Genomic DNA, 18106 nt, shown 5'->3' with positions numbered 1-18106 from the left:
TAATTTATGCCCCTGGCCCCAAAATGCCCCTCATGATGTGCAATAGAAAAAAATTCCTTTAGACTATAGTATTCTCTTAAGAAGAGAAATGAGAACAAAATAGTTTTGTTTAGAAAGAATAGTGTACGAAACAATCTATATATTAATATCGGTGTCTGTGAACAAAAAACTTCAGATCCAAATCGACAGTGACTATGTTTGTGACTCTTAAACTCTTGAATCGACCGACTGATCTCGATCAAATTTTCGACATAGATGCAGTTCTGGTCTGGAAGTGTTTTTAGCTATTTACTTTGACGTTAGAACTTAGAGGAGGGGGAGGAGGGAAATTATAAAAAAAATAAAACTTAATAACTCTTGAATCAAACGACCAATCTCCACCAAGTTTTCAACATAGGTGAGGTTTGTGTCTGGGATGGATTTTACTATTTCACTTTGACGGAATAACGTAGAGGATGAGGAGGAAGGGGAAATATATAAAAATTAATGTATATAAAAATAAAAATGACCATGTTCATGAGTTAATAATTCTGAACCACCCGATCGATCTCAATCAAATTTTCAACATAGATGAAGTTCGAACCTGGGAAGTTTTTTTATTATTCCATTTTGATGGTAGATTTTAGGGGAGGGGAGGGGAGAAGGGTAAATATATGAAAATAAATAAAACTTAATAACTCTTGGAACACTCGACCGATTTCGACCAAACTTTCAACATAGATAAGGTTCGAAACTGTAATGTTTTCATCATTTTACTTTGCGGTACAACGTAGGGGAGGGGAAGAGGAACATATATGTAAAAAAAAATAAAAATAAAAGTGACTGTCTTTGTGACTTCATCATGCTTAAACCACCGAACCGATCTTAATCAAATTATCAACATAGATGAAGTTCGAACCTGGGATGGTTTTTATCTTACCCCTTTTACAGTAGAACTTAGGGTAGGAGGAGGGGAGGGGGTATATATATATATATATATATATATATATATATATATATATATATATAACCTATTAACTCTTGAACCATGTGACAGATCTCGATCAAACTTTCAACATAGATAAGGTTCAGACCTGGGATGTTTTCATCATTTTACTTTGACGGCACAATGTAGGGCAGGGGAAGAGGAGACATATATATAAAGAAAATTGAAAATAAAAGTGATTGTCTTTCTGACTTCACCATGTTTAAACTATCAAACTGATCTTAATCAAATTATCAACATAGATGAGGTTCGGACTTGGAGTAGTTTTTATCATATCCCTTTGACGGTAGAACTTACCAGGAGAAGGGGAGGGGAGATATATATAAAATTAATAACTCTTGAACCACCTGACCGATCTCGATCAAATTTTCAACATAAATGACGTTCAAGCCTGGAAAGTATTATTTTTTAATATTTTCACTTTGACGGTAGAACCTAGGGGAGGTGGAGGGGAGATTAATATATAAAAATAAATAGAACTTAGCTATTGAACCACCCAACCGATCTCGATCAAATTTTCAACATACTGTACATGATATTCGAGCCGGGGATAATTTTTATCATGCCGTACCCCCAACATGAGGAGGGGAAAGGGATATATAAAAATCACCGAAAATGACCAATATCAAAGAGAGTTTCGGTAATAGTAAAAACGGAACATAGAATATTTCTATTTTCCTTAATTCAACCCAGCGAAATCGGGGTGCGTCTTAGATTCGAGAAATTCTTAATTAAAGATATTATGAACGTGTTATTAAAACTACTTTGCTAGCCATAAGTATTTTTAATTGTGCAGGACGTGCAGGACGTGCGGGTTTGCTAGTATTGATAAAACCATTACTATTTGCAATCTTGAATGGGTGTGTGTTAAATTCAATGGAAGTTTCTTTTTTCATTTTTCCGTCATTAAATTTGTGGAATTTTTACTTCCTAAAGTAGTATAATTACTCACTTAAAGCTAATTCATGTCACTAACGGGTACTTGGTATAAGGTATTATTTAATCTATTATTACATTATCTCATATATAATTTTAACTTGAATCCAAAATTAAATTCACTTGTATAACATAATAAAGAGTGTATTACTTTTTGTTTGTATGTTAAATTGCATTGCTTATATTAGTGTAAGCAGTCCTGCTTGCCGTTCACTTTTCAATTCACCTGGCATAATTCCTCTGGAACTCTTGCATATGTAAGTATGTGGTATACCTGTAACATTTAGTAAAGCATTTTGTCTCGTAGTTCACTTTGTCACGATACTCTCAGTTTTATCAGATCCAATATGTTTAATTTTATTTACGAGTCACCTCGCCACTGGAAAGCTCTGATTGACTCATTTAGTATCTTTGGCTATTTCTTTGCTATAACAATTTGAAAAACGAGCAACATCCACTATTGATTTGAATAATCGTGAAATGGAAAAATATTTGCTAATAATCAGATTCTTTAAGAGACATTCGCTCTGGGACATGAAGCATATGAATATCACCACAAGAGATACGTAGGGAAGGTGAGGGGATAATGACCTCCCGGGGCAAGATGGTCACCCTGGTATATGACGGTGTTCCTCTGGTGACAGAGAACTTGTACTTCTGCACAAGCCGTAGTTAATGCGGCGCGAAGTGTTGAGAAAAGGAGGCATCTTACCTTCAATAGCGTGTGAAATAAGCGAAGAAAACCATTTTCATCGTACGTCGATATAAGGTATGTAGTGAATATTCTATTGGTCTAAAGCCCCGCCGAAATAAATTGGTTAGCTTTTCGCATTTCACGTACAACAATAATCTTTCTTACCATTTGTAAGAATTTAATTGACTTTCCGTTTTCTTATGCTCTTAGTTAAGAAATAAAGCTGTATTTGTGAAATTTCATCCCATAAGAACTGCGTTCTTTTTTTCTTTCTTTCGTTCATTCCACTCTGCCGTTTCTTTTTCTTACTTCTTACTTTCTTTCGTTTCTTGTATCATACTTTTAGTTGTGATTCAAGTCGGCCGTCGTCAGTAACACCAAAACTAAGAGGAGCTGATAATCGAAACTGGTGTTCCACACCAATTTGCACGGATATCAACATAACGGAACTTTTGTTATTACAGCAAAGGTATATTTACATCGTTTAGTTATAAACAAAGGTAAATGTTTGAATTAAAAGAAAATCAAGAGGGGCGAATAAGTAGCCCGGGAAATTAGTCAGGTCAAGAGTAGACTTCCTTTCTCTTCTATGGATAGAATAAAAGGTTAGATTTACTACTAAATTTTTGTGTGTATTATACCACATAAGATTCACCAGTCTGCAATTCTTGCCATTAAAACTTCAATTTATGCATAAATTAAAATATATTTAATTCTTAAACTCAGGTGGGCAATTGTCCCCTGCTTCCCGAAACAAAATCCTAAATCATACACCACTGAATTTACTGTGTACCAGTGTTAATTGTGCGGCGAGAAGATTGAAAATCAGTTTAGCAGAGTAAAAAAAAAAAAAAAAAAAAAAAAAAAAAAAAAAAAAAAAAAAAAAAAAAAAAGGAGTTTGACCAGTTGACACGTACTCTGTTAAGGTCAATTGTGAAGTGAGCGAGAAGCTGAAATTAACCATGTTTCTAGCCGGAAACCTACATAGCACGCTGCAGCGGATGTATACACAAACTGACCTGCACAATATCCCCGAAGTCTTTTCCTCCGGCAGTGAAAGTGAGATGGCAGATGAAGGGCGGCCTCTCCTCGCGAGGTCGGTGCAGTTCCAACTCATATGTCTTTCCCACGTCGCCGTAGTAAGTCCGGTTGCATGCTAAAAAGAAGAAAAAGAAAAACTATTAATAGATTTAGATAATAAAATATTGTTATATAAAATAAAAAAAAAGAAGCATTACTTTTCATTGAATTACAGTAGTAAATTCATTGATCACAGGACAGTTTCCTGGATTTTAGTAAATTATTGAGCTGAGTGCTTGATTTCGGATTTTGCTTGGACATAATGCTTTTCCTAGGTTTCCAGGGTAATCTCCACAGATCACCATCGGAAATAATGATCTTAAATCATATTTTAACCACTGAGTACGTTATTGAGGAATAGTGGTTAAAAAACTTCTACATGTACTTAATATTGGAACGTAGATATTAAAACCTTCGCTATCATTCTATCAGCTAGTTCCACGTTTCGCTACAAGATAAGGTCTATGAGTGGTAGTCTGTTTGCAGCCCGTTGCTACTAAATTATGAATTTCGCAAATATCTCATTTCTAATTTGATATCCCGATAACTTCGATAAAGTCCTAAATTTATTTTAAACTATTCTGAACTGTTGATATTTAGTTTGGAATAAAGTGGATAACAGTATAATCAGTATTTAGTGCTGAATATATTATATATTCGGAAAAAGTATTCAAATTAGTTATTTCGTCGAATGTACCATCGTCAAGAAAGTGAATGCTTGATATTTACCGAAACAGCTTCGTGCATTTAGAGAGAAGTATAAAGATTTAATTTTGCATTCCAAGAAGCTAAGATATTGTAACTTGTGTATTGCAGTACTCGTTTTGCTCAATTTTGCATTTACAATGCCATTAACTATTTTACAATTACATTTCTCTTCTGTACTACACAAAAGTGCCAGTCCCGAGTTTGGGACATTCGTAAACATAATTTGCAACACTAGTTCATGACAGTCTTTTGAGGTTATGGCATTAAACAGATGGGTTTCATTTCACAATGTGAAACTACAGTGGACTTTCAAACTATGCACTTTCAACACGGATGCAGGATGTAGCAGATCTATAACTTCCGGTTGTAGTGGAGGGATAAGATCAGAGTCGGAGCTTATTCTTGCAGTATTGAATTCATATCAAGACATTGCTTCTCGCTATCTAAGTATTTCCGTTTTTATCTCTCTATCATTGTTCAAACTGAAAATCATAGATTTCCAATACTTCCGCTAAGAATAGAAGAACACAACTCCAGACGAAACTTTTTCTTGGAACGATAAAATCATACCAAAGAGTCATTTGTTAGTATTTCTTACTGTTTATGCATCATGAAAATCAATATTGGATCGAGAATAGTATTAAGTTTCTACCATTTCTAATTTTAAGAAACATGCGGTTAAATTGATTTTCAAAATGCTGCAATTATTTTACCATATTTATTCTATGATAATCAATGTTAAAACCGGAAATTGTTAATTTCTACTACTCCCGGTATGAATAGATGATAAAACGGAATAATGAAACTTATTACACTGAATAGTTTCCAAGAAACCTGTTGTCATTATCTCTTTTTTACAGTTTTTGCTGTATAGCGATAAATTTTGAAACCGATTTTTTTTTTTAAATTTACACTATTTTCGGTTCGAATAAAAGGTTAAAGAGTAAATGCAACCTATTTTTGTGTTCCTGAATCGATTCCGAAAAAAATGCCTGTTACAAATTTTACTGATTTTGCTCTATGGCAATCAATGTTGAAATCGGAACTGGTTAAGTTACTACTATTTTTGGTTCAAATAGAGGGCTACGGAGTAGATGGAACCTATTCTTAGGATGTTGAATCTATTTCAGAAAGCCATTTGTCGCTATGTCTCAGAGGTTTTGCTCTATGGAAATCAAATATTGAGACTAGAAGTAGTACTAAATTTCTAGCACTTTCTGTTTAATGGAAGAGATAAGGTGAAGATGGTATGTTCCCTTTTAAGATGCTGAATCGATTATTTTTAAGCAAGTTTGTCAATATCTCTTCCCGTTTTCTGTTTTATAGCTATAAACTTTGAAACCGGAAGTTGCTAATTTCTACCACTTTCGGTTTGAGTACAGGGTTAGCGGATGAGATAAAACGTATTTTTGAGACGCTAGATCAATTCCAGAATTTCGCTTCTGGATAACTCATACCGTTTTTTTTTTTTTTTGCTTCGATATCTTTTGACAGACAGACAGATAGGGTGAAGATGCTGAATTGATTCGAAAAATATGTTTGTCAATTTCTGTTGCCGTTTTTTTGTTTTGTGGCAATAAAATTTGAAACCGGAAGTTGTTAATTTCTACCACTTTCGGTTTTAGTAGGAGTTAGCGGATGAGATAAAACGTATTCTTAGGAAGCTGATTCGATTCCAGAAATCCACTTCTTGATAACTCTTACTTTTTATGCTGCGATACCTTTAGACAGACAAACACATGGACGTATTCGTTCTATAAGACTTCCGATACTTATTCATAGCATAGTTTAAAATTAAAACAAACAAACAAACAAACAAAAAAAAAACATGATTATGTATCGATAAGTGGATTTTAAGATGAAACTAACACTATGGTATACCGTTATCTAGCTTTTCCTTATGACACTAGGAAAACGAGTGTATAGTATGATTAATAAGATACAATTACAATTAACATAAACTTTAAATTTTTTGTTTAACAATAATCTTATCCAAAGGCGCTACAGATATTAATCGTTACACTATTTCGGGGTTTATAAAATGACATATCTGAGGATAAATTATTGCGTATAATTTCCGAGAAAACCGAGAGAAATGAATTTTCTTACGCTAAATAACATCGACTACAGTCACATTAAAATACCTCATATTTCGCTACAAAGTGCATCATACGTAGAAACAACCCAAAAACTGCTAATTACATTAGTCTATATTTTATTATAGTATTTTGTTTAACATTTGTATAAAAGGAAACGTTTCAGAAGGATATACCTGTGGAAGAAATAAAGTAAAGAAAAAAAGTCCTAATTTTTAATATATAGAGTATACAGAGTGTCCCAAAAAGTGTTTATACTGTTTGAATGTTAATAACAGAGAATATATTAAAGATAACCTGATCAAATTGTTATTATTTGGCGTTCTGATGACTAATGTGTGTAGCCATTCATTTGTTACATTTTCCTTTTATTATCAGCTGAATTGCCAGTAACGACTAGTAATTTACAAGATGGCTGGGAAGCTTTCCTTTCAGCACCGAAAATGGATTTTAAAGTTTTTCTGGAAACGTACGAACATGAAAGAAGTGCATTAACCGTTGTGGGCAGAATTTGATACTGTGCCACCGTCACGCATAATAATTACGAAATTACGCGACAAGCTTGAGAGGAAAGAGACTATGTGAGCTTTAGAAGGGATGGTATGGCAGAAAATTATTGGCGGACGAAAGAGAAATGGAAGCAGTGTTACAATTTTTTCAGAAGATCCCCTCAGAAATTCATACGGCAAACTCGCGTGACTCATGTGTAAGCAAACCAAGTGTTCACAGCATTTTAAAGTAAGCAAAGTAGAAACTCTACATTCTCAGATTGCTTCACGCAATCAATGAGGACGATTCGAATAAGCGTCTTCAATTTTGTGAATTGATTTGTGATAATGAACAGTTGACTGATTTCATTCTTTAATCTGATGAGGTGACTTTTAAATTGAATGGAACCATGAATTGCCACAACTGTGTATATACTGGGCAAGAGATAATCTTCATGTTAAGGAAGAACAAGCTATTAATCTTTCTGGGTTATTAGTGCGATGTGGTATGTCTGTGAAAGGACTTGCCGGGCCATTGCTTTTTAAAGGAATAGTGACAGCCAGGCGCGGATCCAAGGGAGAGCTATAGCCCTCCCCTTGACGATCAGGTATACACTGGATAAAATAGGCTTCAACCCTGCTTTACACTGGATAAAGTGGCAAATTATGGTTTAGCCCCTCCCTTGATGATATCCTGGATCCGCCATTGGTGGCAAATATAGAGTACCTTAACATGTTGCAGAGAAAAAAATGTGTCAGTTGTTCATCAACTGTACCTAAATGAAGATTGTTGTTTTCAACAAGACAGCGGACTGACATATTACCATCAAGACGTGCGGCAATTCCTGGATGAAACATTTGTTGAGAAATGGGATAGGCCGACGAGGAAGTGTCGAGTATCCATCCATAACTCCCGATCTAATGCCATTAGACTTCTTTCTGTGGGAAACTCTGAAGAACACTGTCTACGCCCCAAAACCACGTACGTTAGATGCAATGAATATGCATGTGAATCCATTCTAATGGAAACCTATCACATGTTTGTCGGTCTGTTCCACAGCGTTGCCGACGCTGTGTTGCTGCCAATGGAGAGGGTCAATCCTACATTAGAACATCATCAGTAAAGTCTTGAACATCTTTGTGACTTAAAATAATCATATTTTATTTTGATTCGAGTTATTCAAGTTCAAACAGTGTAAACCTACTGTGGGACACCCTGTATAATATTGAATAATAGTAGAAAAGACAGGAATTTTACAATTTAGGTAAGAATTACAAATTTTTTCCAAGTGAGTGTTGAAAATATATGAATATTTATTTCAAAAGTTAATATATTATGCTTTTGTTCATATAGTAGTAGTCTGATTAACGTTACTGGACAAAGATAAAAGAAGAGAAACAAATATTGCGGGAGAACGGGCAAGTGAACCAATTCTGGGCACGCCTTCTGGCAAAAGCTGATATTTCGACAGTTGAAAGACAAACGGCGAAACAGAACCACGGAGCTAACTGTGCAGTCAACTATTGAGCCACAGGGAGGCATTTTGTGAATTCCAAATGACCAACAGCAGAGGGAATGTCCAATACTTCCATTTTATAACAAAAATACCACCAAGAGACTCTATCACACAATTCCACACGATTATTTTTTCTCCTTTACTTTCAAGCAACAAAATTATTCCATTGCATTTATTCTAAGTTAACTAAAGTAAAAAAAAGGAAGTGATTAAACTTACATATTATGAAAGAAGTATAAGATAATAAAAATAATCCATTTTTAACCAGTTAATAGAACACATCGTAGAACGATATTCTTTATTGTTCCGTCTTGAATTCCTTTCTTCTGCTGTAATTTTTCTGTCTTCTGTCAGACCTTAACTATACGTATGGGCAGAGAAAGACATCGCAATATAACTAGTTATTTCCAATAGTTATCATTTCATGCTCTAATGATTCGATTACATTAATGATAGGTGTAAAGGATGTTACATCCCTACCAGTCATATCAATAGATACTGTAGGTGAGGTAGAAATAGCGATCTGCTGAGACAGCAAATTCTAGAAACACGTAGAATAGCGGGAAAACCGTGACATGCTAATGACATAATTCTTGTAGCCATTATTCCCTCTTCTTTTTATTTATGGGGTTGCCATAATTTTTTGATCGAAAATACGGACAAACCTTAAAATGACAGCCCATCAAAGATACGGTGTCCAAACAAAGAATAAATATTTTGAAATTTCTTAGCTAAAAATCACCTTTTTAGGTTATAACACAATTGTTTACTGTAGTACTTAAAACACTCAGTGCCGTGCCGTGAGGAGGGCAAGGGGAGAGACGGCCCCGGGCGCCGAACAAAGGGGGGCGCGAATTCGGGAGGAAAAAGAAAAGATATATAAAATGGGAGGAAAAGTAATAAGAATGTTCAACATCAAGGAAAAGCACTGTTTATTTTAGAAAATTTTCTTACGCTTCGTGCCAACCATGAAGGCGCTTCGCGGCTGGTCCCGCCGAAATCATTCGTATGTACGGGAGCGCTGTCGCATACTCTCGCCCCAGGTGTTGATTTTTCACGGCACTGCACTGATAACACTACCGGAAACAAACATGTTTTATATTTTCTTTTCATTAACATAAATATAATAAATAATGCCATTAGATTGCCTATATTAAATCTAATCAAAACAACCCTGGTTTAAAAACATAACCTACTTTATTAATAGTAACTAAAATATAAGTTATATAATAAAAACACAATTCTTTTTGCCCGAGCTATTAGCGATTTCCGACTCGGAAATTTTCGGGCAGCTCCAAAATCTGTCAAATACGAACATTTTCCTATTTCATGTTTTATACGATACGGACACTGACTAACTAACTAACTCTATGGCCTATGGAACCCGGAGGTTCAATGCCGCGTTCACAAAAGCTCTCCACTGACTTCTATCCTTAGCTAATTGGATCCAGTTTCTACTTTGTATTCCTATCTCGGCGAGATCCATCTTAACATTGTCCTCCCATCTGCGCCTAGGTCTTCCTAATGGTCGTTTTCCGATTGGTCTTCCAGTCAAGACTTTGAATGCGTTTCTACTTTCTTCCATTGTAGCTACATGACCCGCCCACCTAAGCCTTCTAGACTTGACGACCCTAACAATGTTGGATAAACCATATAAATTATGTAGTTCCTCGTTATGAAGTTTCCGCCATGCCCCATTCCCGTTCCTCTTGGGTCCGAATATTCGTCTCAGGATCTCAGAAATATTCACAAAAGCCTCGGACAAGGACTGATAACGGACACTGACGCGGACCCAAAAATACAAACAGTCCGTACAAAATACGGACATATGGCAACCCTACTTATCTCTGTTTAAAATTGGCAATCCTTTCTTTGTATGTATGTATGTGCATATTATATTTGAAAATATGCACATACATACATACAAAAAATGTGACAATATCCAACGGATACTCAGGGCAGTTACTTCAAGAAAAAGCAAACAATAGCGTCTCTCTAAAACACCTTCTGGACGATTCACTTTATTGGACAGCATACATCTGGTGTTCTGCCAAATACATCTGGTGTTCATAACTAAAGATACTTAGGTGATCTGAAGACTTCAGATAATGGGCCTAATTTCGTAATTGCATGCGTCAGGCAAAGTTAAATTTCCATTTAAGATTGCGATAAATCGGCATAACAGTTATAATTGCTTATTGAATTATTTCCATTGCGTTGTGCTCTTCAGACTTTGCGAAGACCGATACGGAATTATGCCCCAGAACAACACTAGATTGTGTAGTAATAGGATTGTATAACCTGACCAGCGAACGAGTGCGGGCGGCCGGTTTTGTAACTAAAATACAAGCAACGGTGATTTTAACCGGATTATATGTAATTAATCTGTCACAGTTCTTTTTGTCCTGTTCATAATAAACCACTTCATGCATATGTTCAAGTTAAGACAAACACAGTTTCAAAAGTTATATAAGTTATTTCCAGAATATTTTAAAGGACTTGCGAACAAAGTACATACAACCTCCATATTAATTTGGCAATAACTTGCGAATAAACTAACCTCAGTGTTGTACAAAGAAACACTAAGAACTTCGTAGCATTCGAGTGTAAGGAATTCCTACTTCTCCTATTAACAAAACCTCGAAGTTCGTCTTTGTGAATCAAAGTTATACTTTGGTAATCTACGCTTTCAATATTTAAAGCAAATTCTATTGTGTAGTTTTGAGATAAAACGTATTCGAAATTGCGACCAAGTTTGACCATGTGATCTCCGATCGATTGTCTAAGCAGTGTCTTCAGTAACAAAATTCGTTTGCATTGAAATTATTTCCGGATGTGCTGCAAAAGTCCAATCAGAGAGAAACTGATAATCTTTGACTGCCACACTCCTAACTACCTCCGAAGGAGACTTGGATCCGCCCCTGGTTGAGATGGTAGATAAAGATAACTTTCTCTGATGTCTAACCTGTCATTATTTAGCATGGTTTTGTATTTTAAAAATCCAGTATTTCTGCTATATTTTGAAAACTTTATTTAAAAGAAATATACCCAATGTTACATTGCGGGCGGTAGGGGAGCGATTAAAGCTTAAAGTGGGGTACCTGACAATTAAATATTCCTTATAACTCCAGTGAAATTCAGAAAAAAATGAATTACGTATTAAAAAAGAAAACATACAAAACACATTTTCAGGGTACCTCTCCCAAGTTTCGAAATTATTTTGTGTGTGAAAACAGTTACTAGAGTTAATTCTTTGTCACCTGAAACCTAGAGTCTGAAAGAAATCCAGACGGAGTTCAAGGGGAATTTGTGTTCTCATAAATAAAAGTTTTGAATTTATTGTGTTGAAACAATGATACGCTTACATTACCCATACGATGATGTTTTATCAATACTTTTATTCCACATTTATCAAAAGGCTGGATGTCGATAATAATCCTAAAAGAAAGATGCATTGTAATCAGATTTTACTAGTCAATCCCGAAAGGCAAGCTATCCAATCCCGTAGCCCTTTAAAGAAAATGGAGGAAAAATTCTTCTTCACCTTCTTTTCCCCCAAAGGGTTTACATTTATCAAAAAAATGACATAAAATTTCTTTAGTTTAATATTCCATGATTATGCTCGTTATGCTAGAGAAGACAGATGACTAATGAAAGTGAAGGATTATAAAATTAATTGTTGGGCTCTTACTGGAATTTCAACCCAGAACCACGTACAGCAAAGGCACATGCGGTAGCTAATAGACAGACGAAGAAGACTTCCACAGTTCTCGAGTGGAAACGTATCGGAATTCTTCCTTGACTAAAACTCGAGAAAATAATTTATTTGTCAACCATTAAACGCACACTTAAAACAAACACAAGAATCACGAGCCTTAACTTGATTTAAACTTACAGTTACAAGGTATTGCGCAAGTCTCTAAACTATCAACCCTACGTTAATCTTTTAGTCATTGACATCGTCATTCCTGCATTTAAACAGGTTGCTCCTGTTTTATAATGAAATCGAATAAAACGTAATCGCCATGCATATGTCATTATACAGCTGCACACATCTGCATTATTGCATTCAATATCTAGTATATAGTTTATGGCGTTCTTTACCAAGCGCAAAGAAATAGGCTACTTAATAACATGTAAACTGCAACTTTCACAAATCGTTGGACACACTGCACAGTGACGCTCTCCGCTCCTTTGTCCCACCGCGCTTACCTAGAAACTGATGTAAACACAACAGCAGCGCCACCCGCCAAAAACCGCACTAATATTGTGGTCAGGTAATAGTTCCAATTCGAGAGTAAAATGTTAATATTAATTGTAACAGCCTAATCATTTTCGATGATTACGTTGATAAAAGTTCTTACTTTTATTACTTCATTGTTTTCAAAGAAAATAATTATGAAATAAATTCTAAAACCGAGAAAAGAAAATAGCAAATTTACTTTTATTTCTTTTAATTATATGTTTGTTTCGTTGGAAGTACTGTTGATTAAGTTTCGAATGAAAAAGATGAGCCGAAAACTCTCCATAAATAGGATATTTCACCTCTTAATCTTCTTAATTCCGTAAAGAATACCCTCTAGTATGGGGGAATATACTGAGATGACATGCTTCTACTACTGAACATCAGAAGTTGCAGGCAGGTAACGAAAGAATCGTAATCTAAAACATCCAAGGATCAAATGATACAATGGGTCAAGTTGATATAGAAGTTAAAAATCAGCTGGTAGTATCACAAATCTATCAAGAATTACCAGAATTAAAGCCATATCAGCACGTGTTTCGATATTGTGGTCAAGAACCAAGAAGATTACCCGACAATTGTCGTAGGAGCTAGAGATTACTAACAATGACACCCAACTCATTTAAAACTAGATAATGACAGCTATAATTGCTACTATTTCACCACATTAGTAAGGATATTTAATTGAAAGGTACAGTTTTGTAAGTAGGAAACGTTGTCTATGTCACATTAGGCAAAGTTCGCACCAGGCATCTTGTTCTCAGATTACTCATTTTTTAGGTTACGATGTAGGTTAAAGTGAATCTCGAGAATGACTAGACAGTAACTCATATAAGTTAATCAAAGCGAACTTATATGGAACACACATATCAAAGGACCAGTCTATAGTGACGTCAATCTCACAACCGATATCTACATGCAAATGTTGCAGGGCGTTGTCATGTTATTGATACTAAATGAAAAAGAAGTATTCACAGCCATTTTTCAGCATGACTAGGCATTTCCATATTAAGCGACACTGACAAGGTTTGTACTCTACATGTTCTTTGATTAGTAGAGAAAATTTCGTGCAATGGCCACCATAATCTTTCAATCTTCCGCCTTTCAATTTCTACCTATGAAGCCATTAAAGATTGAGGTGTACAAGGCGAAGATGGCTAGCATGAAACCTTCCACGTAACGAATTCTGAAGGCTTGTGCATCCATAACGAAGGAAATTTTTTAGGCTGTTTACTATGAATAGCTGGAAAGTCTAGCCATCATCTCCGCAATAATGGCAGTTATATTGAACATTTATTGCGATTCCAGTCTGTTTCTTTTGTTTCTTGAAGGTTAGTGTGCGTTTCCAACACCTTGACTATATGAGACGTGGACTTTAGTTTCAGAATTCTAAACACCATAATACATTTAAATTTCAATTTTTTTTCTACCGGCATGGAACTTGGGATTTCATGCACCAAGGGTGCGAGCGTTAGTCCTAGACCAGAAGACAGGGATTGATGATGCAGTTGGTTGAATTGAAGTTTAGCATCCCCTTCAGCAGCGAGGCCATATGAGACATGGACCTATAACGTAACGTAGGATCCGAATGCTTTGTGATCCCAATGTATGCTACGTTCATGCCGGTATGAACGTGTCAATATATAAATACTTTTGGTTCACCCTGTATACTTTTTAATGTTTATATAATAATTATACAAATAGTTTACTAATATAATTTTAAAGTAAAATAATTCTAATTCAAGAAAATTAGGTAGATAGTATTTTTTTCAGTATTTAATGCAAGGTAACATTTTCATTTTTTCCGGTCTCTATTTCCTTTGGTTCTATCCTAATTTTGTTTTACTCTTACATAAATTTCTTTTTGAAAGAATTGCACCTTCTAAAATCCTGAGTAGTTTTTTTGACAATTAATTTTGAAATCTCAACAACTTCCCGCAATGTATAACTTAAATTTGCATTTTGATGGAATGAGGCAATTTTCTTTAGAATTTGAAATTAATGAAATCACGAGGCGTTAGAAGAATGGCCTGAAAGTGTGAGTGTTTGTGTGTGAGGTAGAGAGAAACGGAGAAAGAGAATATTTAAATTTCTTGTCTAATCAGAAAGCTGTTTGAAAGACGTTGTTCATTTGTCCGTTTCAATTGAAGAATCTATTAGCGCCGTGGTTTGTGCAGTGTCGAATTTGAATATTAATCCAAATCTTGATTTTGTTTAATAAGAGAAAAGTCATTTTTTCTTTTAGACGGAAAGTTTTATTTTATTTTATTTATTCATTTCCTATCATCTTCCTGTATATCATCATAATTATCATCATCATCATAGGTATCCTGCCAGTATTGGCAAATAATATGCAGTAACTATGAAACTTCCGTGCTCGATAGTCTTCACCTAACCTCTTCGTCTTCACGTAGATTTTTCTGTTTTAATATCGTGCATCAATTGTAGTCTTCTTCAACCCCTCCTTCTCTTTCCTAGCACCATACACTCTAACACGTCCCCTATAATGCAGCCAATGTCCCAGCCAGTTTCTCTTCCTCTTCTCAGAGGGATATAGCGTACTATATCCCACTTTTCAAGTTGCGGTTATTTGGCAATAATGTCGTGAAGTAAGATCAAAAATATCTAACAGTAAGATGAACTATTACGTTTCCAACTGTTAGGAAAATTTAGTGTTGATTTGCATAGTAGGCAGGGCTGTATTTACGTATGGGATCAATATAGCCCATAGCAAGGGGTGGCAATTTTTCTCGGACCAAATATTGTCCGAGAAACCATCTTATTGTATGGTATATTAGTATTTTGTATATATGTATTATTATTTATGCATACAGGTATATATGCATATATACGTATATGTATATATTTTTACACTTCTACTTAAATATTAATTATTCATTTTACTGTCTCAAATTCTCTAAACCGGTTTTTATTGATTGTAAGCGGGCGGCAATTTTTTAAAGGCCCGTGATAGGAAAAATGTTCAACACAGCCCTACGTACAGTATATTATTCCAGAAGTTTGGAGTGTGTGGGGTCCCTGGTTCTATCCCCGGTCAAATAACTTTGTGGTCGACAACGTCATGTCCCTGGGTTTTCTCAGGGTACTCCTGTTTCCTCTTGCAATCGTATTCCCCCAATTCTTCCGGATAGGTGCTGATTGCCACGGGTGCTGACTGCCACAGCCAATTATTGGTGCTGACTGCCACGACTGTCGCTGATTGCAAATATGAAGGTGCTGACTGCCACGACGGCGTGCTGACTGCCACGAGCCTGGGAGAAACTGTATTTGGAAAGAGAGGAATTAATCCCTCATAATAAATTTATGATTATTAATTAATTTAGTTGGGATTAATTTAGTAATCATCACAGCAAATCTATATGGCATCCTATAAGTTACAAAGTTGCTCACTAAGTGGAACGACATACACTTGGATGCTTATAAAGGGATTGTCTTTTCTGTTATATGTACAATTTGCACATTTCATTGTTTATATTAATTGTTTTATTGTATTATTTAATGGATATGATGGTCTGAAGCCAGCTGACAAGGGAAGTGTGGGAGAAGCACTCGCCTGCAGAGAAATAAGCATCTTATTTGAAGGACCAATTCATGCTGATTACAACAGGTAATAAAACTCCGGTACGTTGAGAACTGTTCGAGATATTCAGCTTGGAAATTTATATGAGAAAATGAGTGGATGCACGTTTCAATGCGTTAAGTATTCTCACCCATGGCGAAGCCTGATGGTTTGAACTTGCTGTTGCTTGATCACCGGGGTCCATTCACAGACAAATTGTCCATTACAAGTTGCATGACGGATGGCAAAGACCTAATGGTTGAGAAGATACCAAATAATTGCACACGATTTGTGCAACCATTTGATGTGTTTTGATTCAATCAAAGATTATGGCAGGAGATTTGTACATAGTATGAATCTTCTTCATCTGGACGTTATAATGTACCAACGAAACAACCTAATAAAGTTCGTGTCCATACGAATCACTTCCGATCACCGCGATACATTGGATTGTTTCAGTTTGTGTTCTGCAAGGCAAGTTACGAACAAATTATAGGCCTATAAATTTTGAATCGCGTCGAATTTGCTTTTTGCTTTGGTTCTGCGAACTGTTCTCTTGACGGATGCAACACAATTGCACATATAAAATGTTCATGATTCAAGGGAGTATTTTGCCTGCGTCATTTCTTCATAAAACAGAAGAACAACAATGATCAATTTTCATCTCTGACCTATGATTATTGTGAACAATGTAATGACTAATTGTATCTAACAAACCCGTTAGTTATTGCGAAACACTTTTTTTTTCTGTTACTTCCGATAGCTTTCAATTCGTATGTCAATATTCGTTACTAATTATGTTGTACTTAACGCGTATAAATGCGTATATCCTCATTTTCTCATATAAACTTCCAAGTTGAATATCTCGAACCGTTCTAAACCGTACAGGAATTTTATTAGCTTGTTATAATCAGCATGAATTGGGACTTCAAATGGCATGCTTAGTTTCTCTGCAGGCGAGTGCTTTCTTCTGAACTTCCCTTGTGAGGTACAGCCAGCAGTGCTTTTTTGATGGAACTTTCAAGAGCTGCTCGAAACAATTTGCACAGCTGTACACAGATCATGCTGACATAGGGAGTTCAAGTGAGAATACATAAATCGTACCAATTTTATACGCACCGCTCCCTGACAAAACTGAAAGTACACTCATGTCCAAAATTATTGTCGCATATCTATAACTGTCTTCTTGTAGGAATAATTTGATAATTTTGCAGAGTACTTTTATACTTATATTTGATAAATTTCATAGGAAAAGAATTATAAATACGAAAATCATAATGAGTAAAATAAAATGTAACTAAATGGACAAGAAAATTTTATTTTGTTTTATTGTTCTTATTTACTGCTCTTTTGACATGAAGTTTACCACATACTTGTCTTTGCCGATTATACACATACTAACATTATAAGAAATACCGGGCGAATTCGTTATCAAATTATATTACTAGAACAACATATTTATAATCATGTGACAATAATTTTGGACATGAGTGTACATACAGAGACCTGTTTACCTTTGTTAGGTGTTGTTCTGAAAAACACGATCCTAAGGATCATCTAGTTTCTTTCATGCTTCTTGGCGTCCGGTAATGTTACGTCTAGCAACTTTCTCTCAGGCTCGTGGCAGTCAGCACGCCATCGTGGCAGTCAGCACCTTGATATTGGCAATCAGCTCCAGTCGTGGCAATCAGCACCAATAATTGGCTGTGGCAGTCGGCACCCGTGGCAGTCAGCACCCCACCATTCTTCCATACCATTCACTTTCCTTAATCACCGTCT

The 18106-nt window shown here is 35.5% G+C and overlaps 1 protein-coding gene across 2 annotated transcripts in view; it reads right to left on the bottom strand.

The window, feature by feature from the left end:
* LOC145681483 (uncharacterized) overlaps positions 1–18106 on the bottom strand; it is an 814377-nt gene that overhangs the window by 13001 nt on the left and 783270 nt on the right. For both annotated transcript variants that reach the window (XM_081753131.1, XM_081753132.1), the window contains exon 4: positions 3635–3771. In XM_081753131.1, coding sequence (XP_081609257.1) covers positions 3635–3771 — 137 coding nt within the window. The remainder of the gene's footprint in view (positions 1–3634; positions 3772–18106) is intronic.

Source organism: Thermobia domestica, chromosome 3 (assembly GCF_964235325.1).
Source record: "Thermobia domestica chromosome 3, izTheDome1.hap1.1, whole genome shotgun sequence".
NCBI classification, from domain to species: domain Eukaryota; kingdom Metazoa; phylum Arthropoda; class Insecta; order Zygentoma; family Lepismatidae; genus Thermobia; species Thermobia domestica.
The sequence above is the reverse complement of the archived record's forward strand: the minus strand, read 5'-3'. Positions and strand labels throughout refer to the sequence as shown.